The sequence below is a fragment of the Ambystoma mexicanum genome, chromosome 7q, assembly GCF_040938575.1.
Source record: "Ambystoma mexicanum isolate Mex_15411 chromosome 7q, UKY_AmexF1_1, whole genome shotgun sequence".
In the NCBI taxonomy this organism is placed as follows: Eukaryota; Metazoa; Chordata; class Amphibia; order Caudata; family Ambystomatidae; genus Ambystoma; species Ambystoma mexicanum.
Window position 1 is genome coordinate 409,686,804 of NC_090941.1, and position 22,214 is coordinate 409,709,017.

General features: G+C 45.2%; 1 protein-coding gene across 7 annotated transcripts in view; it reads left to right on the forward strand.

Moving 5' to 3' along the window:
• Positions 1-22,214, forward strand: part of DIAPH3 (diaphanous related formin 3) — a 2,562,783-nt gene that overhangs the window by 539,253 nt on the left and 2,001,316 nt on the right. For all 7 annotated transcript variants that reach the window (XM_069640497.1, XM_069640493.1, XM_069640496.1 and 4 more), the window contains one exon: positions 20,925-21,055. In XM_069640497.1, coding sequence (XP_069496598.1) covers positions 20,925-21,055 — 131 coding nt within the window. The remainder of the gene's footprint in view (positions 1-20,924; positions 21,056-22,214) is intronic.

A 22,214-nucleotide genomic window follows, 5' to 3' on the forward strand; every position in this document is an offset into this window, starting at 1 on the left:
AGAATAGAATCCAGCAGACCGCAGGTCATCAACGAAACAAGAAAACCAGCCACGAAGGTCGATGGAAGATAGCCGCTGGTACGACCACCCACCTGCACGGAGCTGCAATCGTATGCTACTTCAAGACATATCGAACAACACCTCTGCCATTAGAATATAGTTATGTCCAACAACGATAAATCTAGTCTAGCTGGACACATAATCGGTCTCCTGCAATTGCATACTCTGCCGACAACCTCAAAGCACCCATCCACAAGCCAGCTCGACATGGGTCGCTAGCAGGGACTTGGCCATCCCACCTACCTTCATATTGGCAAAAATGGACACACATATTCTAAACTCCCATTCAATGGACTTGTGTACTCCGTGGGGCGTTCATCTACAGTGCTTTGATGCCATAGCAATTTGAAAAGGCGCTACACAAATGCCAAATTATATTACATTTCATTACAGCTTCCAGCACAAGAACCCTGTGCTGTGCAATGACTTTACTCTTTGACAATATGTTATCAGAATATCTTGATATCCCCCCCCTCTTCTATGTGGCAGGCTTGCAACATAACACATAATGAGATCCATAGCAGCTTGTTCTGTTATGCAAATAGTCACATTTCAAGCAGTCTATTCTGGACTTGGCAGCATCTGGACTCCTGGATTGGCAGCCCCGAGTTACTGTTGTGCAGTTTGCCCTGTGAAAAAATGTAAATGGTATTCCGGATCAAAAAGCAACCATGATTTAACTGGGCATCTGGAGTACATCTCTCGCCCATCACGCAATCGAACACCATGTGTTATTAACTACCTATCGCTCCCCTAATCTGTTTAATGTCAAAGACACTCGGACATACCATCATTTCTGAACTGCTGATCCATAGTTCACCTTCAGATGTCCACATGCACCCAAGCTATCGCAAACCATACCTTTTCCTCATGTACACCGCCCCATCCCCATGTCATTTCGTCTGCTTTTCGTCCTCTTATCTTCTCCCGACTCCTTTTCCTCCGCAGTCTAAGGTATGACCACCCCAGGTGGAGGCACAATACGCCCACCTCCAGGCAAGGCAGGTGCTGCCAGACCAGTGTGGTCGTGATTGGTTACATAAAAGGAACATTTGTTTAAATACAGCTACGTGGCTGCCAAGGCTTTAGCGGGCTGTTTAAAATCATACCGTTCTTACTCTCATTGTCATAAATTTAGTTTATAGTGTGAGAGGTGTCAATGGAAATGTGTTGATCAATGTAGTCACGTTGGCCCTTTAAGCTCTTTATAGGGGTAAACACTTCAGTTTACCAATTGCACATTTTTAAAGAAAGGCTAGTGCGAAATTGAACTTAACTTTGTTTCTGTATATAGTTCGAGGCAAGATTCTTCAGGTGTTAGTCATCCACTCCCAATTTTGAAACTGACACTGCTAACAGGTGTGCCAGGCAAAGCAATGTGGCACCTATGGTCTTTGGCTCGGTAGTAATTTACAGTAAATATACTGCCCCTGGATAGTAGCTTTAGTGCTACAACATCTGAGTACGAATTGACCGTTGCATATTAAGCCTCTTCTCCTCAAGTCTGTAGGCGTTTTAAGGGATAGGTGCATGAGTGCTACTTTAAGCCCTTATGTGCTCATATTCCTTTTGGATTTAATTTAACGTTCCTGTTAAGTAGCTATGTGGCCTAACAGCTTTTGGAATGCCAAACGGTGACCAGCAAAACGTTTGCTTTGTAGATGATTCAGTTAAGCACCCTGGGGCTGGCAGTCACATATAGATGGACAACAGGAACGTCACGTTTTAAGGCACCGATCACTTTAAGAATGTGAGGTGGATTAGCAGACCTTACTTCCATGCAAAATCCTTTAATAGGAGTTGAGGAACATTTGGTAAAAACCTGGAACATTTCCCATTTCCCTTTCCCTTTTCAGATGGAATCCTATCATAGCTATGTTGTTATTCCAGAGAGTTGAGTTTAGTTTCTTTACTTTACCTCCCAAGGTGGCCATGTTTCTAAAATGTCCTTCCCAGTTTTCAGTTCCTGTTATTCGGACTATCAGTCAAACATTGTGCGGTTTCTTGGTTGATAGACGAATGTATTTGTCCTTTGAGACTTCAAAGACTCCATGAGCTTCAGAAGTGCAATGGCTGCTTTCATCAAATGGCTTCCCCTTCCTGAGACTGAGAAAGTAGCTACTTTACAAGCAGGTCCATGTTGGCTGTGGTACTGGAAGTGAGGCCGGATTTACTTGACACAGTAACAAAAAGTAAGGAAGTACTTTGTGAATTGTACTTTTATGTTGTACTTGTACTCCAAGTTTAAATGTCAAAAACAGCAACAACTAACCAGACACACACTATTGGTTACGCTTCTTTGTCCCAGGGATTTGTGATGTCAGTTCAGAACTACCTTAGCATGCCCAGGCATTGCTGATCACTGTCTTCCTCATCTTTCCAAAATTGGTACTTGTCCAATGATCCCTATGGCATTGCGTTGTCTTCTGGGTTTCATTGGTCACATTTGCTTCATGTCTTCCTCTGCCCAATAACAGCTGTTATTGCTACCCGATCTTTTATTTGTTGACGTCTGAAAAATGAAGGGCCAGGACAGCTGGTGTGAGATTCAAACATGAACAGTGTAGGCGCTTCCCTTGTTGGGCGAGCTCTCAACTCTGGAGCTAACAGAATAAGTCACCACAGCGATATGTATCTGTTTTCAGTTTCTTTACTGCCTGTGTCGCACTCAATCATCTGCGCAATCAAAATGGCAGAAACCAATTGCGATGTCAGTCTTGTTGACGAGTAGTTACATTCAGGATCTATTTTGATAATCAAGTGCGCCTTTCTGAGGAAATGTTTGTGCTGTCGGAATGCAGAATGTGTTTGAATTTGTACTTAAAGTTCAGACAATTCACTTAAATTTCAATCTAAAAATAACTACTCCTTGGAGATTAAAGCTGAGAATTGATTGTAGCTTTATTTGTGTGCCGTTTTTATGCTCATTTGTTGTTCCTGCGTCTGAGACATAGGCTGCGCCTGCACCCACTTGGCCACGCCAATAACGAATTAACGTCTGGGAGCAGCAGGCCATTTCTTGTCTTTTCGCATGTTTAGCAAAGCACATTTTTCATCCTCCAATGAACTCTAATATTGGCTGGCATTTCGGGAAATCGATGTATATTTAATCTGCTTTGCCAACGCGTTCAACCATTTTCATTGCCCATAAGTGTGGAAGGTTCTTCGGTATTGAATTTGTTGACATAATCGGAACAGCCATCATCCTCCTGAACGGCTTCATTTACTTGTGAAAACAGCGCACGTCCCCGCATACAATGCGCCCACGTGATTTCTCACCACTGTCAAAAGCACACGACAGATGACCCACTTTGTAGAGGAGTGTGCGCAAGTGCAGTCGCAAGGCTTTGGTGGGTGAAAGGAAACATTTAGCATTCATGCGATTTTCTATAGTTTAAATCGTATAATGTGAGAATTTCATGTGAGCAGTACATTCGGGAAAAGGCGGGATCCGTTATTTTTGCAGCATCCTGTCCATAAAATACACAATGAATGGCATCTTAATATTTGACATTACATTCATTTTTTGAAATAAAAATGTGATGAGCCCGGAACTAAAAGTACCTCCTTGGTATCGGGCATCAGAGTACACAGCTGCCTCTAGGGAAGGAGACATAATGTGCCGAAATCCTTTTGTTTTCTTTTCTTTTATTCCCCAAATCTTTTTATTGCAACTAGGAAGCAGGACTGGAGAAAGATACACACAATGCCATATTGAATGAATGAATGAATACAATTCAACCCACTTATCCAGGAGCCCCATCACCAACAACTCTTGAAAAGATGAGCTTTATTACAGCTGATTCACCAATTCAGATCCTATCATTCGTACTCTAACCTCCCTGCAACTAAGGTCGCATAGGAGGTTGGGGGGTCAGGGCAGGGATGGAATGGAATCGGCAGCATAGAGTACTATTGTGTGTACTCTAGTGTAACGTTGAAAATTGTCATCCTCCCCATTTCAAATGTCCCTTCATCTCTTGCTGGCCACCTTAATACCCACCGCTGCTGAATAAACTCGCCCACCAGAACCACTGGATAGAATAGGCTATGATCATTGTACTGACCCCAACACCCACTCCGATTTCATGCCTTCAAAAAAGAATTCAACAACTCAACTTACGTAATAACATGATCTTTCACAATTTAACAAGATATCCCATTAAAGCTTCTGCTCCTAAAGCAGTCCACATTCTCGTTCGTTTGCACATCCTGGCACCTCTTTGGGGTTTTTCTACAAAGGTCTCATAAGACCAATACTTTGCTCTTACAAATTGGATATTTACTTCGGAAACATTTCCCTTTCCCTCGGTTGCCAATTGCCTCAACCGCTGTGCCATACTCTGAATGTTTGCCTCCTGGATCCTTGGTGGGTAGACTGAACACTGGAGATGTCACCAGTATCCATGGCGACACAGATCCCATAAACACATCCAAATATTCTAGAACTATATCCCTAAGGGTTTATTCATGTGCAGGCCCACGAATCTCAAGTTCCCTGCCCTGGTAAGGCTTTCAAATCTCAGACTGAGCTTGTAAATCCTGCATTGAGGACACTGCACAAGGATGACATTTCTTGTACTACTGTTCTTTAAGGACCTTCATCAGCATGGACTATTCAGGGAACAGAGGATTCCCTTAAACCTGCAACCCCTTCTTTGGGTCGACTCACCACCCGAACTTGGGAGCAACAACAAAAAATCTTGGATTTCGTTTTGCAACCCTTTGAAGACATCATTTTGTTCCATTAGAGTCCCAGAGAAACAGACATCATCCAGAAGAAACAGAGATCCCTTTTTATCCCAGCAGCAAGAATATACTTGGGAGGTGGTATACAGTGGGCAGCTATATGGCTTATCAACAAAGCTTGAGGTCCACATTCAGCCTGCGGGTGCATGTCCCAGGGATATGATATGGCATTTATAACTCGCCTACACACAGGTGTTTCAAGGCGTGACGCGGCAAGGGAGGGGGACAGGGAAGACAGATGGCAGTCTTACTAGTCCAGGTGTCATTCAGATCGTGCAAGTGCAGGGGAGGGTGGCAAATGCAAGGGTAAGTGCAGGCATCAAGTGTCAATTGAGGGACTGTAGGGATACCAAAAACAGTCCCGAAGTGTGGGGGTTGCCAAGCAGGCAGTGCACGTGTGCAACTGTTGGGGAAGGAGCCCTGGGCCTGAGATTAGTGGGTGCCAGGTAACCAGTGCAGTTTTAGCCAGGAGTTCAGCAGGGGAGAGGAGAGAAAGCAGAAGCAAAGAGGAAGGTTTTGAGGTGCTTCCGGAACCAGAGATGGTTCTCAAGTTTTAGGGAGGTGGGGAAGCTGTTCCAGAGGGAGGCCCCAGCCAAAGAAGGAGATTTACCACCAACTCGTTGCTTGGAGAAGCGACTGACCTGAGGGAGTTAGAGGCGGATGAGCGAAGAGCTTGAGAAGGAAGACGTTTAGGAAGAGAGAGTTGAAGGTATTGAGGCCCCAGGCCCCAGAAGGCCTTGTGGACAATGCAGAGGGTTTTGAGCTTAATCTTCGCAGCCACTGGGAGCTAGTGCAGAGATTTCAGTCCTGGAGAGATACTATCCCTGGGCTTGAGGCCAAGGACAAGTCTCGCAGTCCTGTTCTAGATGAGTTGCAGAGGGCAGAGAGTAGAATCGGGTAGATTTAGAAAGAGGCTGTTGCAATAGTCCATTCTAGGGAGAATCGGAGCTCTGGAGACGGTGAGCTTCTGGGGGAAGGAGAGGAAGGAGAGGACAGGAAGAATACCTCTGAGTAGGTGCAGCTGGTAGTGTGACTTCTTAGAGACATCATAGATATGAGGAGAGAAGAAGTGAATGGAGTCGAAAATGACCCTGAGATTTCTAGCCTTGCAGGTGGGAGCAGGAAGAGGGCCAAGAGAGGCCGGCCAGAGAGTGTCCGGAAAGGAGGGAGCAGGTGTGCCGATGAGGAGAATCTCATTCTTACTGGCATTAAGGCAGAGATCATTGGCAGCACACCATTCCTGAATAGCAGTCAGAGATTAGAGAGGGAGAAGAGGTGGCAGAAAGTAGCCTGAAAATGAGCTGAGTGTCATCTGCATAGCACTGAAAGTTGGGGCAGAGAGCGGCAATGCAGTGGGCAAGAAGTGCCAGTTATTGGTCGAACAGCCAGGGAGATAGGTCAGACCCCTGGAGGACACCACATATGGAGATAGAGGAGAGTAAGGTCCCAAGTTGAACCTGGGAGGGTCGATCAGAGAGGAAAGAAGTCAGCCACGCCAGGGCTTGAACAGTGATACCCAGGTTATCACTGAGACGGTTGAGCAGGATGGCATGGTATCAAAGGCAGAAGAAAGATCAAGTAAGATGAGGACACAGGGTGTTGGAATCGAGGTTGGAGCGCAGGTCTTCACAAATGTTCAGGAGAGCAGTTTCCATGCTTCTGGCAGCTCTGAAGCCCGACTGATGGTCATGAAGACAACCAAATGATTTAGTGTGAAGATTAAGCTGGGAGATGACCAGCTTTTCCAGGAGTTTGCCCAGGAAAGGAGTGATGGAGATTGGGCGATAGTTAGCCAGGCAGGGCGGGTTGGCAGAGGGTTTCTTGAGAAGAGGGTGCACAGCGGAGTGCTTCAGGGGGGCATGGCACGACTCGGTGGCGAAGGAGTGGTTGCAGAAGTCGGCCAGAGTAGGAGCCAGGGAGTCAATGTGGCACTTGATGGTTTTGGTGGAACAGGGAGGAACCTGTTTTGATGAGACTTTCATAGATCAGACCTGTCTAGAAACCTCATCTGGGGAGAAGAGGGGAAAGGCAGAGAAGGAGGGAAAGAGGGAGGAGAGGTGGCTGAAGAAGGGCCAGAGGAAGAGCAGGGAGTAGAGGGGGGAGAGGAAGAGAGCTTGAGGACAGGATGTCTTGAGTTTTGGAGATGAAATGAGAAGCCAAAGCCATGCAGAGAGCCTGGGAAGGGACAGGAGAGGTAGAGACTGCAGCAGGATTGGCCAGTTCCTTGCAGATTTTAAAGAGTTCGGCTGAGTTGTCAGATGTCGCAGAGAAGCTGGCTTGGGTGTGAGCTCTCTTCTTGGTGTGGACAGAGAGCCGATATTGCCTTTGGAGCAGGCGGCAGGCCAGTTTGTCAGAGGATGTACCAGAAGCACGCCGTTTCCGCTCAGCCATCCTGCACTTTGGTTTGACGAGGTCTGAGTCGTACCAGGAATTGCGCTTGGCTTGGGCTTCACGCGGATCCTCATGACAGGAGCACTTTGAGAGTATCAGCTATAGCAGTGTGGAGCATGGAAAGGGCTGTCAGGGTGTGAGTCGGCCACACGGTGAGGGGGAGGTGAGAAAGTGGCAGCGAAAGCCTCAACTGACACAAGCTTTGTGGGTCGGATAACCGTGAATGTGGGTGGCAGTGCTGGAGTTGGCTTGGCCTGAGGGCTTGAGAGGGTGAGCTGGGAGGAAAGGAGAAAGTGATCACTCCAGGAGAGAGGAGTGATGAGAGGGATAGAAAGGGGAAGGTATGAGGAGATCAGAACATCCAGAGTGTGCCCTGCAGAGTGAGTCGGGTCAGAGGGGAGAATGGAGAACGAGAGAGTTGCAGAGGTATGTGAAAGAGTCCAGAGGAAGGACAGGAAGCATCCAGGTGGATGTTGAAGTCTCTAAGGAGGAGGAGTTGAGTGGTTGAGACCAGGTGAGAAGAGGAAAGGTCTGCCCATTCAGAGAGGAAGGAGGAGATCTGACCAGCTGCCCGATAGATAGTAGCCACAGAAAGGGAATGGCTAGGAGAGGGAGAGAGAGCCTGCAGATGAGGCATTCGAAAGAGGAGTAGGCCTGCGTAGGAATCGGAGGCAGGAATCCACTCGGGGAAGATCAGGGCTACACCCCCTCGGGAACGGTTGGACCTGGGCGCAGAGAGGATCTTGTAGCCGTCGGGGGAGGAGAGTGTCAAGGCATGTGACGGAGCTGGCCGTGAACCATGTCTCGGTCAGACCGAGGATATCGAGGTCCAGTTCCTCCAGGAGGCGGCAGATGTCCGAGGAGTGTTTTAACAGCTGAGCGAGAGTTAAGATTGGCAATATGGAGAATGTTGCCGTCCTTGAAAGACTTCCGGAGAGGGGTACAAATCAGAGGTATGCCCTGCGGAGGTGTAGAAGAGGAAGGAGGTGAGGGCAAGGTAGCCAAGGCGGAGACACCAGGGTGAGGCAATGAAGTTGTGGAGGGAAGAGAGGGGACAGCAGGAGAAGGAAGCAAATTGATGTGGCGCAGGAGCAGTCTATCAATGAGAAGATTGGCCGGAGAGCCTTGGATCAAGACGGTACCATTCAAGTAGACATTAATGATGACCTTAGAGGAGTGGAAGGAGGTCAGGAGGGCTTCCCACCGGGTGCTACCATTAATGGGAGAAGGAGAGAAAGGAGAACGCACAGAGACAATATGAAGAGTCCCTAGTTCTGGTGAGGGAACGACATTGGATATTGGTGAAGGTTTGCCTAGAGGCGGTACTGGTATAGGTTTCAGCAATAGGGAGGCCTGGGTTGGAGACCAGGATCTCCTTTTTAAGCTTCCTCCTACCAGATTTAGTGAGGAGAGAAGGCTAGTCAATAGAGAAGCAGTTAGAAAAGATAGGAGAGACAGAGAGCACCATAGAGTAAACAGACAGGGAGAGATGAGACAACAGTAGGCAATTGAACAAGACGACAGGAGCTCAGACAATGGTAGACAGTTGCTAGATGAATGCTTCGCTAAAAAGTCCACCACAGAATGGCACTAGTATCAGTGTCGAATAGATACTGGAGAAAAACACACACCTAAGTCTGAGAGTCCTGTAAAGGGGGAAAAGGCCTAGGTTTCACAACAGTTTTTAAATACTTTCACAATGCTAATCTGGGACTCTGCTATGAGGCACGGTTGTCAGTGCAGGCTCAAATAACTAACCGGGGTCACTCCCACCTTGATTAGTGGCTGCTGGTTGGCGGCTTGCTGCTGGCATCCCCTGCGGACACCTGCAGACATTGGCTGGAGCCGCCTCTGCAGGAGCCACACTTTGCCTAGTGGCCCTTAGCCCAGGGGGCTGCCCGGGGCGGTTGGGGGCGGGGGTCAAAAAGATTGCCACACACTCCAATCTGGGATGGTGGGCGGGCTGGGAGGCGGGAGGGAAGCACGAAGGGGAAGGGGAAGTGGGAGCAGGGGCAGGGACGCGGTGCACAAGGGGCTGGGGGTTCTCAAAAAATACAAAATCAACAATTTTGTCTCCTGCTGCCATCCTACCTGCTGGCAATGGATGGGATCGCTTGCTTGCCTTTCAGTACCACAGGCCCCTCAACAGGTGGAGCAACGCACCTGTGGCACTTGCCAGCCATCTGCTGTTTTTTTTTCTAATAAAACTTCAGGGCTGCTCATCAAAACAACCCCGCAGAGAAATAGCATATTCAGGGTAACGATAGAAGTGGCCCCTTCAAGAAATCCAGAGAAGCCGCCGGTTCCTGACACAACCACTTTTTGCTCTGATTCCCTTGGGTACATGGTACAGGGAGCCGCAGACTTTTCGCACCCACTTTGGTTATCATATTAAATGCTGCAGGAACGTGCCAACTCCCACTTCAGAATCCACCAGAGTGAATCTGCTACCCTACATCCGAGAAAGGGGAGCCCGCACTGAAGCTCCCAGAGCCATCTTGGAGTTCTGATGCATCTTTTTCTTTAGAATTCACTCATTATGCTTTGTGTCTAGATGTGAACCAATGCTCCTTTCATATACGTTTCCAAACAGAGTAGATTTCACATAGTTATGGACCCAGTTTGAAGTGTGGGAAGGAGGGAGCAAAAATAAGCTCCTAATTAGTTGCTGGTAGGAGTATGTAAACCAGGCTCTTGTAAGCTAAATAGCTCAGAGCAATTTCAAAAATGTATTTGCGTTGAATGTGTAGTATTTCTCTACCAAATTAAACAGAGTGGAGTGGTTGGAGGGGGGATTCGAACTCAGGGTCTCGTGGTTGTAAATCACCCATAGATGCTAAAATCCCTCCCCCAGCCAGCCTTAGATATTTAGGGAACAGTGTGATCAATGTGGGTACTTAAAAGCACTGCTCCTGTGTAAATCCCAACGTGTGAAAGTGCAATTTGCTAAAACGTCAAGGTTGGAAAACTGACCGTGGCTGCCTTGTGTTTACCAATCTGGCCTGGCCAAGCTCACCTTTCCAGGATTTGCATCCCAATCTGAAGTACGGAAAGAACAAACCAGTGTGTGTTCCATTTCATTGCATTATGTAGGAAGGGGAGATGGGTCCAGTGAAAAGCATTCAATCAATCAATGTTTTTTCCCCACTAAGCTTTCCAACATATATTCTACAACTGGTGTAATCATATAAACACATTCTAATCCTATAATCTGTGGAAGAAAAAAAACATTGATTTCATGGCCATGCTTTCACCCGCGAAAAAATCACTGTGCAAAATTATATAATTATTTATTGCTCGTCAGCATGAGGACTGCGCACAGACGCTCCAGGAAAGCGGATTTGTGGCTTGAGCAAGGGGGCCCCCAGGCAAAAAAACGGATTCGGTGTCAGATGTGCAAATTGCATAGTTTGGCCTAGTGGGATCCTGGTGCCAACATATATTGCAACAACAGATGTGTCAAGTTATTAAATACTGTGTGCCATAAACACTGTGAGCATGCTTCTCTGCGCTAACCTTCTATCGATTCCCTCCTTGGATGTTTCAGTTGTGTACCATGTCAGTTTCTGTGGTGTTCCCTTTAAGAAAGTGCGTCATGGCTCCGTTATGTTTACTGGGCCTGCCAGTTGACACTGTGTGACCACGGTACTGCAGCCCCCTGCTGATCTCGAACCAGTGTGTGCAGCGTGGGTGCACCCAGGCCACCGTCCAGTTGTGTGAACACAGCTAAATTGTAAGTCCAGGGGCTCCCGGCAATCGTTGTCTGGCTTTTGACCCCTGCAACTGAAGAAACTACTGGGTGCCCCCAGCACTGATTGGGAGGGCCCGTGTGCCCACGGACTTCCCCCGTTTCCAGCTGATCTCTGTGCAATGGGGCAGGCTTAATGCTTGTCTTCTGGTACACTTTCTTGAGATGTGGTTTTTTTCTCATGTCATTAGAAGGAAATATATTTGTATTGATGTGAAACAACTTTGGAAACCTCTTTCCTTCGTTTTTAATAATCCATGATCTGGTTTTAGGCTGTGCTTGGTCTTCTGTAATGTCATGTCGCCAAATGGTACACGTGCCTTAGTCCTTCTAAACGAAAACCTGTTCATTACGTGCCCATTTTGTACTAAAATGACAGTCTGTACAGAGCCACCCGCAGCAGATGCATGACCTGGGCAAGGACTGATTTCATAGGTAATCCTCAACTTAATGGCCAGCTGATGGAAAACCACTGTATCTGGGTGGAACCAGAACTGAGAGGTAGTTTGGCCCGGCAAAAGGTTTACCTCCCTTTTCCTGGCTGGGTCCTATTCTGTGGTGTTAGGAGGCCATGCTTCCATGTTGCGCAGACGCAACTTTTTTTGGCTGAGGTAGAAGCCCTGACATTATCTAGAACCAGTTGTCTTCAGACTCTGGCTACAAGGCAATATGCTGGTGTCCAGACTTGCAAATGCCAAGAAGGCAAAGCAAAATGGTTGTTTTTGCATCATTAAAAAAAGAAAGATTGTAAAAATCATCCTGACAAGTGCACTTGGACTAGATTCACATCTCATAATAGCAAGCAAGTGCCTGGGATTAGGTTTTCTAGGATTTTCTTGGCAAGTGCACCCTTTCAGGAACTCTGCAAATCTACTTTCTTGTCAGTTATCTTACAATTCTAGCATAATTATCACAATAATGACTGCTGTATGGTTTAGTTTAGTTTATTATTTGATAATGCGCTCCAAAACCCAGGGGTAGCTACGGCGCAGCAGTTACAAGAATACTTAGGCTTAATGGTTTCATACATACAAATGATACATACAGAATATGCACTATGTGAGTTATTAACAAATATACAATACCAATATACAATTGCCCCAGATCAAACTTTTTCTCAAGCATCCAGCGCTTCCTTTGAAAGCTACTTCGACATTTTGGGAGGTAAGTTCTAGGTTGTCACAACATCGCATCAGTAAAGGACAAAACTTCAGTGTAAGCAGTGAGCCTTGCTTCTCCTCTGCTGTCTGCAGTGTGGTCATTTCCCTGGTGCCGGCCCATGATATCGTGTAGTTTGCCATACAACACTGACCTCCTCAAGGATTATTTCACAGTGTCTATATATTGCCTGGTCTTTATCAGTTCAAAACGCTAAACTGATTCTGCTCATTAACTGATTATGCACCACATCTTTTATGCAAAATGTCAATAGTCTGTATTTGGCAATGCAATTTCTTGATTTCTTGTAACCAATCTGAACTTCAGCTCAGTCGTCAAAGTAACCCATGTCTCATGAAAGTAACTCCAATAAAAGTCCAGCAAATCCAAGTGGGCAGGACTGCTGTATTTTTACGCTCACTCCTCACCTGAATTTCTTTTCAGCAGTGTCACTTGATCCTTTTTCAATACAAATGAATAATCCAGGGCATGCTGCGCCGGATCTGCTCTGGCCTGAATCCAACACAAACAATAATGTGTTTGGTGTTTTGTGTTATCATTCATCACACAATAATAACACATTTTTTTTAACTTGGTGTTTTTATTGCATAAACAAGCAAGTAATCTGTAATAGCTAATTTCCACAAATGTCCCAAAGACAACCTCAATTACACGAACACTGGTTTTGGAAATGCCAGCATCACTTGACCAAGATGTGCAAGTCGTGCTTTGCTTCCTTTTGTCTTGGCTGCACACAAATCCGGTGCGCACACGCACCTTTTGACACTTTCTCTCTCTACTGACTTGAACTACGGTTCCTGAGGGCGTTCAACCTACCAGCGCTTTGAGATCATACCAATGATGCATAAGGCGCTATATAAATGGCAAGTATCATAACCTAACAGTAAAGCCATCACTTGACCAAGACACTGCTGTATCACACAATTCAACGAAATTGCCCCATGCACACATGTTCCCATCAGCTACTGAAGTCACATTGAATAAATTGCACAATTTGGACTTAATTATGTTATGTGCATAAACCCTTCTCTGCAATGTGTATCAGATGAGGGAAAAAGACAATTGCAAGTGCAACTAAATGCAGTACATTGTTTTCAATCTGTTCAAAAGAGGTATTTGTGTAGTAGCGTAGTCTCCTCTAAAACGGGGGCACCATGGAAGCTAAAGCGAGCTGTTTATTTGATAGTGTTAATCCATTGGAAATGATGTCCTCATGCAGCTTAGAGTGTACTGGAGTTGGCTGTTGAATGTAAACATGCGTAATAAGTCATTATCTCACCATGTGTGTCGCTGCTTTATTTGGCAGCCACAGCAGTTCAGAGAAAAGGCCTCTCCTGGGCACATGCATCTGGGATGTTTTCAGCCACCTCCACTGTGTTCTCAAGTAGGGCAAATCCACAAACACAACATGTGCATGCCAGTAAGGGAGTTGGGGACAGGAGTTCAGAGGGTCTCCTGGCATAAAGACATCTGTCGATTGAATCCTGGGTGAATTGCCTGCTTGGTCTGAAAAGAATGACAACCTCACATTTTGCTTTATCCTCCAGAAAAGGTAAAACGCATGCAAAGGTAGAGTATGGAGTTAATACAAGTAGCATGGTATGTGTACTGAAGGCTACGCCCTTACAATTTGCCTCCTGTATCGACCGCAAGCAGCAGGTTTTATTTGGGGTGTTTTCTTAATTTTCTACAAAGAGCTGTTGTGGGGTACTGCATAGATTGCATCTCTCCAATACTGTTAACCGTTTATAGTACTGTCCTTTCCCAAATTCACAGATTTTATTGGAGTGTTTTTCAGATGGATTTTGACACATGGCTTCATCTCAAAATTCAACAGGGTCCTGGACATCGTCAAACTGGGCTTTTCTGATTCATTTACCAAGATATATGGCTTCCAACCGCCTTAGAAGGAAGCAATCTCCAGAAGTGTTCCCATTGGGCTGATTTAGGACAGAGTATAATACTTATTCATGTAGTGCAACTTAATTGCAGATTTTTCATATTGCAGAAGGGAGAGAAGTAACAGTGGTATGAAATCACTGGCACTATTATTCACAAAATTACTTACAAAAATTACTAACAGCGGGACTGAAACAAAGAGCAAAAAAAGGTGTAACCAATAGAAGTAATAAACATGCAATTTATTAAAAATATAATGAATTTAGCAAGGTTTCTTGAACAAGTGGATATATATATATATATATATATATATCAAAAAGATCTCTCCTGCTGGGAGGACCCAGTTAATGAAATTTACAAATAGAAAGAAACAAATGCAAACATGCAAAACGATTGACAAAACAAATGCTAGAAAGTATTTGGAGAGACCAGAGAGGAAGAAGAAAGGTTAAAAATATATATTTTTTTAAACTATTGGAATCACTTTCCTGATCATGGATTCTCTACCCACTGAATGTAGGAGCCAGTGATCTTTTGACAAGTATTTAAGTAATCTGATTTATCTCACGAAGAATCAATAGTGATTTGTGTAGGATTAATTAACCCTTCTTCTTCCTCTCTGGTCATTTCAACAAACACTTTCTAGGTTATGTCAATCTTTTTGAATGTTTGCATTTTTTTAAAGTCTCTAGTTGATTTGATTAAATAATTACTCCCAGCAGTAGATATATATATATATTTGTTAAAGACACCTTCCTAAATACATTTTACTTTTGTACTACTATTTAATAAATTGCATTTTGTGTAACGTATTTTCTTTACACGTTTTGTTGCTCTGTTTCAGTCCCGCTGTTAGTAATTTCTTTAAGTAATTTTGTGAATAATCGTGCCAGCGACTTCATTGCCACTTTCTGTCCCTTCTCTCCCTTGTGCGATATGACAAAATGCAATTAAGTTGCACTACATAAATAATTGTTTTGAACTAAATAAATCCAATGGGGCACTTTTTGTCTACACAGTATTACCCAGTTCCACATTGTGTATGGGTTATCTCTTATGTCTTGCAGAATCTCCAGAAGGCATACATCTATCTTCCTGCCTTAGCTTAGGCAAGAAGTCAGGACATATTGCACAGACTGTGAAAATCCTATATAGGCTACCAATGAAACAGATGGAATTAAAGATTGTGTACTAAGCCCAAAGCCATCATTGGCCAGGAGCCCTTTTGAATTTCCAAAGTGCTTCTTTGCTACCAGCCACCCATATGCCTAAGGTTGATTACCCAAAGCCTGTTGGATTCTTGGAAACTGAAGTTCTGTGCATTTTGGGACATAGATTTCTTCACTGCCATGTCTATCCTATGGGCGGTTTCACTGAATTCCCACCACACACCCTATTGTTTACACTTCCAAAGAGTGTGATAGTACTACCTCTTTAATGCAGCATACATTCCTAAATATCTTCCTTCTCGAGTTCTTCGCTCATCTGCCTCCAACTCCCTCGGGGTCATTCACTTCTCCAAGCAATGAGTTGGTGGTAGATCTTTCTTCGGCTGAGGCCTCCTTCTGGAACAGCCTCCCTGAAACTTGAGGAGAACCATCTCCGGTTCCGGAAGCAATTCGAAACCTTCCTCTGCTTCTGCTTTCTCTCCCCCTCTGAAATCCTGGCTGAAACTAGACTGCACTGGGTACCTGGCCACTCTTCTGATCTAGGGCCCCGGGCCCCCTTAGCCCCCCAGTTGCACACCTGCACGGCCTCCCTGGCAACCTCCGCACTTGGGGGACTGTTTCTGTATCCCTACAGTCCCTTGCCAGCACTTGACACATGATGTCTGCACTTACCCTTACACTTGCCACCAGCTGACCGTACTTTTTTCTTATTGCTTTTAATTATTCTATTTAGTCCATGTTCTGCACTGTCCCCTCCCCCTTCCCCCATGCACTTTTCCCCTTCCCCCTTCCCGATCTGACTGACACCTGACCTAATAAGATCATTGTCCCTGTTTCCCTCTGTTCCGCCCTCCCTGGCCTTGTTGCGCCTTGAAACACTTGTGTATAGGTGCTTTATAAATGCCATATGAAGCAACATCTAGAACCTCCTTCTTCTTTCCCCTCATGCCCAGTCATCTAGTGCTTTCAAACAACCTTTGGTGGTGTACGTGCTTTGCACAAAATATCTAAATATATAACAGTGTACTGGACCATCTCAAAGACTCGTAAGCAGATTACTTCCTTTTATAAGTTCAGTCTAGACCTAGCTACAAGATAAGCACACGTGAGAAAACTAGAAACCAAATGACTTAGAAAACCCATCGCCATCAAACTTTCTTGAATTCAAGCAGGCCAGACAGCTACTCCTCAGAGCCATTTTTCGATGGAACCTCGAATGAGTTTAATTAATCCTCCCCTCCGTCACTAAACCCAAGGAACTCATCCAGAGTCAACAATCTGACCTCTCTGGTCTATGCCCAAAACAAGGTCCCTCAATCACAAGAGCTTTGCAACGACATAAACGACTCCTGCCTGCAAAAAGTACCAAATGTCAATGAAGGATCAGCACTTAAACCCGCCTCTACTTCCCTCCCAAAGTGAACGTTAGACAGAATCCCAATTGCTATAGGAGTATACCTTTCTAAGACATTTTACCTTTATTTAAAAGACTTAAGCTACCTGAAAATCTAACATGTGCTCAGCAGAATGCTCTGACATTTTTGTAAATCCTGTAACCGATTTCAATAAACAGGTAACATTGTCAAGGATCAATCTCAGTTAGTCGAAAGGTATCGTTCGTCAACCCATTTCTAAATAAGGCTTCCTTGGACCATCAAATGTTTTCAAACTACTGTCTCATTGCAGGAATTCATGGCTAAGTAGCCACCAAGCCACTTCAAACTCATGTTGAAAGTAACCGGCTACTTGATAATACTCTAGTTTCAGATCTAAAACACGGCACTGAATCTTCTTGGGTGAATGTCTGTGATTATTTCCCATCATCAGCAGATGGCAGTGCCATCTCCATGCTCCTCTTGATCTCTGTCTGCAGCTTTCAACACAGTTAACCACTCAGGGAATTTGCAACGTGTGGAGTTTATCACTTGTATGTCTAGTACCACCGTAAACTGGCTCCAAGGCTTTCTGACAAAACACAAAGTCAGACTTGGCTACTTTACTTCTCCTTACGCTCCCATCCCTTGTGGAGTTCAACAGGGCTACATTCACATCCGTTATTAGACCTCTGCAAGAACCCTCTCATGGACCTACTCTGCAGCCCTCTACATTAAATTCCTCTACTACTATGACCAGCAAATCTACCTTTCTCTCCCCAGCGTTTCATTAAAGACAAAAAGTTGTGCGTCATCTGAGGTGCTCTCAAATGGCTTCAGTGGTGAAATCATGCTACTTAGCTCTTAAATTCCTTGTTCGTCCCCCAAGCCAACCACCCCATAGTAAACTGCTCCGTTATCAACTCTCACCTGGATGATGCCAACACCCTGTACGCTAGTTTCCCTGCTTTCCAGAATGAAAGACTTTGTATACCTGTGATGAGGCCATTCAGATCAAACGCATCTGGCTATCTCGCCCTTTCGTAGAGCAGTCCTTTGGTTCCTGGTCAAAACAAAACTCATCGTCTTCAAGCTGCTTTGCCTAATGCACAAATGGGCCCCTACTTAGCTTGGACAAGATATGGCTGTCCAGTCCACTAAAAGACCCTTGGTCCAATACTCAACGTTTCCTTTATTTTACCACATTTGAGTTTTCCAGCAGAGGGGAGCGAAGATCCTCTGTTGCTGCTTCCAGACATTTTTACTATCTGTCAAGTGAACTCCATGCCCCAGTTCAGATAAGCTACTCAACATCAGCTCTATGAACTTCTAGTATGCTACCCTCTCCGTGCCCCCTACTCCCCAACCCCTTTGCTCATCTTCCCCTCCTCTTGGTCTTCCAGGTGTAGCTAAATACCCAACCCCCAGGTGGTGACTGCCTTCTGCCACCTTGCTAGCGGTTGGGACACTGCACACCACCCGCAGACCAGCAGAGTTGAAGAAAAGCAGGCTTAGGCAACCTCAACTACTTCTGAAACAGATATAATACAGGAGATGGCCGCGCTGCCACTGGAGTGCAGGCCTGGGGTCTTGGGGAGACACCATGGGATGGTACTCTGGTCCTGCGGGTGGTGGGGGGAGACAACGCTGCTGGGAGCAACTGATTGCAAAATGAATAGGGTCCCTTGTAAAGTATTACATCCAGAAGAGCTTACTACTGAATTCAACACGTAACACTTATAATCTTTTAGCCCAGTAGGGTGTACTGTTTTATTTTTGCACTGTGAATACCAACACGTTCATACCCCCCTCATCTCAATCAGGGCAGTCTTATTGTATTTGCCCATGGTGGTGCACACTCATTCTCTGTTTTGGTGTATAGGATGGTCCAGTAAGCACTTTGGCTCAATGATCTCCCCTACGTAGCCTCCTGGTCCGCTCTATTGCAGCAGGCTGAGGTAGGGCACTCATCCTTTCACTTCATATTCATCTACCATGGCATGTGCCAAACGCTGGTCAAAAGTGAGCCCTGACTCCCTGCCCCTCACTGAAGTCTGCTCACTGCACTCCCAACCTTTTCTGGGACCTCGCCTCTGCTGAATTTCATTTTGGTGCCCTAGTGAACCTGCAGTGCATACAACATGAGGGTTCAGAGCGGGACTCTCCTCTCATAGAAATTTTGATTCCCAGGTTCAACAGCAGACGATCTGGTGCCTGAAGGCACTTATATTGCAGGTACCAGTGGCCACTGGTGCAGTGGCCCGCCGTCATTGCACTCGAGATTCACTGTCCTTCCTCTACCTGCCAGATGAGCAGGCACACATCTCATTCGAATGGCGTGGCTAAGTTAAGCCCTCCATTCTTCTGACACGCTACGTCGCGGTAAGCTGCGATTGGACGCTCCTCTATGCATCGCCCCTTTCCTAGCTCGTCAACAGCTGACATGAGCTAATATGCCCTCATCCAGGCAACAAAATGCAGCACTCCTCCAACCCCGGGACGCCATCAATAGGTGACATGGGATACCCTGATTTACCTCCAGTTGGGTTCTAGTCCAGGCTGGGGAAGTGTTGGGCGGCTGTGTGACGTGAACCTTTGCAGGTACTGGCATTCCCTATGGTTTTCTCTTCATTGCTCCCCTCAGACCTCAGTGGTAGGTGCTGGACAGACGCGGCAACTCCTTGTGAAAGTGGGACAAATCCCAGGCAACGCAACAGTCTCCTGATATTTCTTTCGGGTAGACCGGACAGGATCCCCCTGTGGGACTCCACATCTCTCTGCCTCTCGCTCTCTCTGGTCTGTTACGACTAAAGGACAACTTCGCTGAGTCAATTCTTGCATGCCACCAGGGGGAGGTCAGCTTATTTCCCAGTTCTGTCTACATTGTAAACGCACACCTATTTTGGAGCGAACCAACTGTGGTCTTACTTCAGGGCACTCGCAAGTAAAGAATACTTGACAATTGAGTTTCTTTTTTTTTTTTCTTTTTTTTTTAATATAGAGCTCGTAACCCATGCAGACACTCAGTTTAAATCACCCAGAATACGTTTATTATTTGGAATAAATATATATTCCAGACTAAAAATGTGTAAAATCACCTATTAAGCGAGTGCACAAAGGGAGAACGAATGTTGTGTATATGTCCCTAGCCGTTGCAAGGGGCGAGAAAAATCACTGATGGCAAATCATTCTTTCTAAAGGAAGAACGCCACTACTTGGCCGATTTATAATACATTTAGATTCCATATGTGCGCAATCATCCCGAAACCATTTTAAATTTAGGATGGACTGTAATCCATCCTTTCAATTGTCTCTTGTGTCAAGAAGAAACTTATTTATGCAGCACTTGTGTAAATTGTTAAGCTGCTTGAAACAGACAATGGATTATCCTTTTGTAATTATGGTGCACGTGGAACCTTCAGCCTTTCTGAAATAAAAAAAAGTTTTTTGCTGAAGCTTGGTTGAGGGGTTCGGCACTCCTCTTATTAATGTATTTATTGCGCTTCGAGAAGCAGCAGAGTGCTTTTACAGAGGTATACACCCATACAGATAATAACGGAGCGCTTTACAGAGGTGGACAACATCACAGATGCAAAACAGAGCACTTTTCAGAGGTAACGGAACAGATAAACAGCAGGGGGAGGGGAGTTTCATACAGAGGGGTACAGCTGTACCAGTTGGCGGGGAGAAGAGGGACGGACGGGCGGGCGGTGTCTAGCGAGTCAGGTGGCGCAAGGGACGACATGATGGCCTAGGTGTTGAGGAGGAGGGACTCCTTGAAGAGGGTTCCATGTAATATGACCCCGCAAAAATGTCCTTCGACATAAAAGTCGCTATTTTTTGCGTAGACATTATTACATTGAACATGCTTGGGAAACCCCAGCAACCCTGTTTTTTTTTTAATTTATTTTTTTAATTTTGTAAATGAGAGCATGGGACATCCGTGCAACCTGTCCCCATACATAATGTCACCATATATGTCACCAATGGCTTTTCTCTGCTACTTTATGTAAGGGGACATTATTACCCGATACCTTGAGGAGGTGGGTCTGGAGTTATTTTCTGAATTGCAGGAGTGTGGGGGCGAGTCTGATGAAGACTGGGAGGAGTTTCCATTGTCTTGTGGCATAGGAGGCTTGTTTTCTGGTCCATCCTTCAGATGCTTTCCAGGGTACAGCTAAGCAGGAGGAGTTGAATCACTCTTTGAAACTTTGGATACTCCTGTTTTGACAAATAATGAAAATTCATAGATTAAAAAAAAAAAATACTATAAGGTCCCATTTTAGATTGCCAAATGTCGCTAGACGTAGTGCAAAACGGAAAACCTCTTCTGAGTATTTGTTTTTCTTGTTTCAGGGGAGTTTGAAGAGGAGCAGGCAGATCTCACCGCATGAATTCATCCATGAACTGAAGTCCGGCGTTGCAGATGATAGGCTGGTTACCTGCCTGGAGTCGCTCCGCGTATCCTTGACCAGTAACCCTGTCAGGTATGCCTCCTCACTTAGAAGAACTTGGTGTCCAATAACCAATGTCCAATAACCAGAAGAAATAAAGTAAACAGAATGACCCCGGTTTTTACCTGCCTAAGACTGTTTTCTGTACATTATGTACTATTCTAGTATTTAATATGGAGGATCCTTGTTTTTCATTGGGAATTCTTGCACTTAAACTGTGATATCCAAGTCTAACCTTGCCCTGTGCGATGGAATCATTGACCACGCCTGATAAATCTGAAATTATAACTATGCTCTTTGATGCATATTCTACGATTCAATATTGGTGCTATCATATTAGCATGTCACATACTGTCCACTTTGCAAGGCTTGGCTGTCTATTCATTGCCAGCTAGGTTGGTGATCTCCACCGGAGTGAGGAACCTCCATTCTGAAGTCCGAAATATGGTCTCTGCTAATTTGGTCAGAGAACATGATGATAGCTGGGTGAATGACAAATTCTACATTGAACACATTTTTTTCTTTTCAGCTCAGTGGGTTGTCAGTGTTTTGCAGGGTCCTGAGCCCGGCATGTTGTTTGGTTTTGACCCCTTCTTGCACTACTTAATTAATTGGCGAAACTGTTTGTCATGGCCAAGTCTAATAGTAAACACTTTCTAGTTTGTATGTCGTGTTATCAATGCCTTCATCGATTGGAATCCAGAGGGACCATAAGAGTCAGCCTGAGGGCTGACTGGAAGGGTTGGGACTGACTTCAGCAAGTTTGCTCATTATCTGGCCGCTTTATTTTTGAATCCTCCTGAGATTCTGGATCTCCATCTTTGGTGCCTATGCCCGTTATGTTGGAGTTTTCCAGACTGCCACAGGAAGGAGCTTCAATATTGCTGTCTGTTTTGAAGTGGAATAATAAATACATCTTTTAATTTGCATCAAATGGTGTTTGCAAAGAAGTATGGGTTCCAACAAATTATCGAGTTCAGTGTTAAAGTATATGTTGACTTGCCCATAAAATCCACTTTTGGGGGAGGGTATTATTTTTGTATGCCCTAAAGTCATTTTACTTCCAACTTCCAAGAATGGGGAGAAAAAATACTCCCATTTCACAATCCTACCAGGAGCCGTGTTTCTTATCATTTTTCAAGATCCTGGTGAAGTTCAGCATGTGCATCACACGCAGATGTAGAAAAGCTCT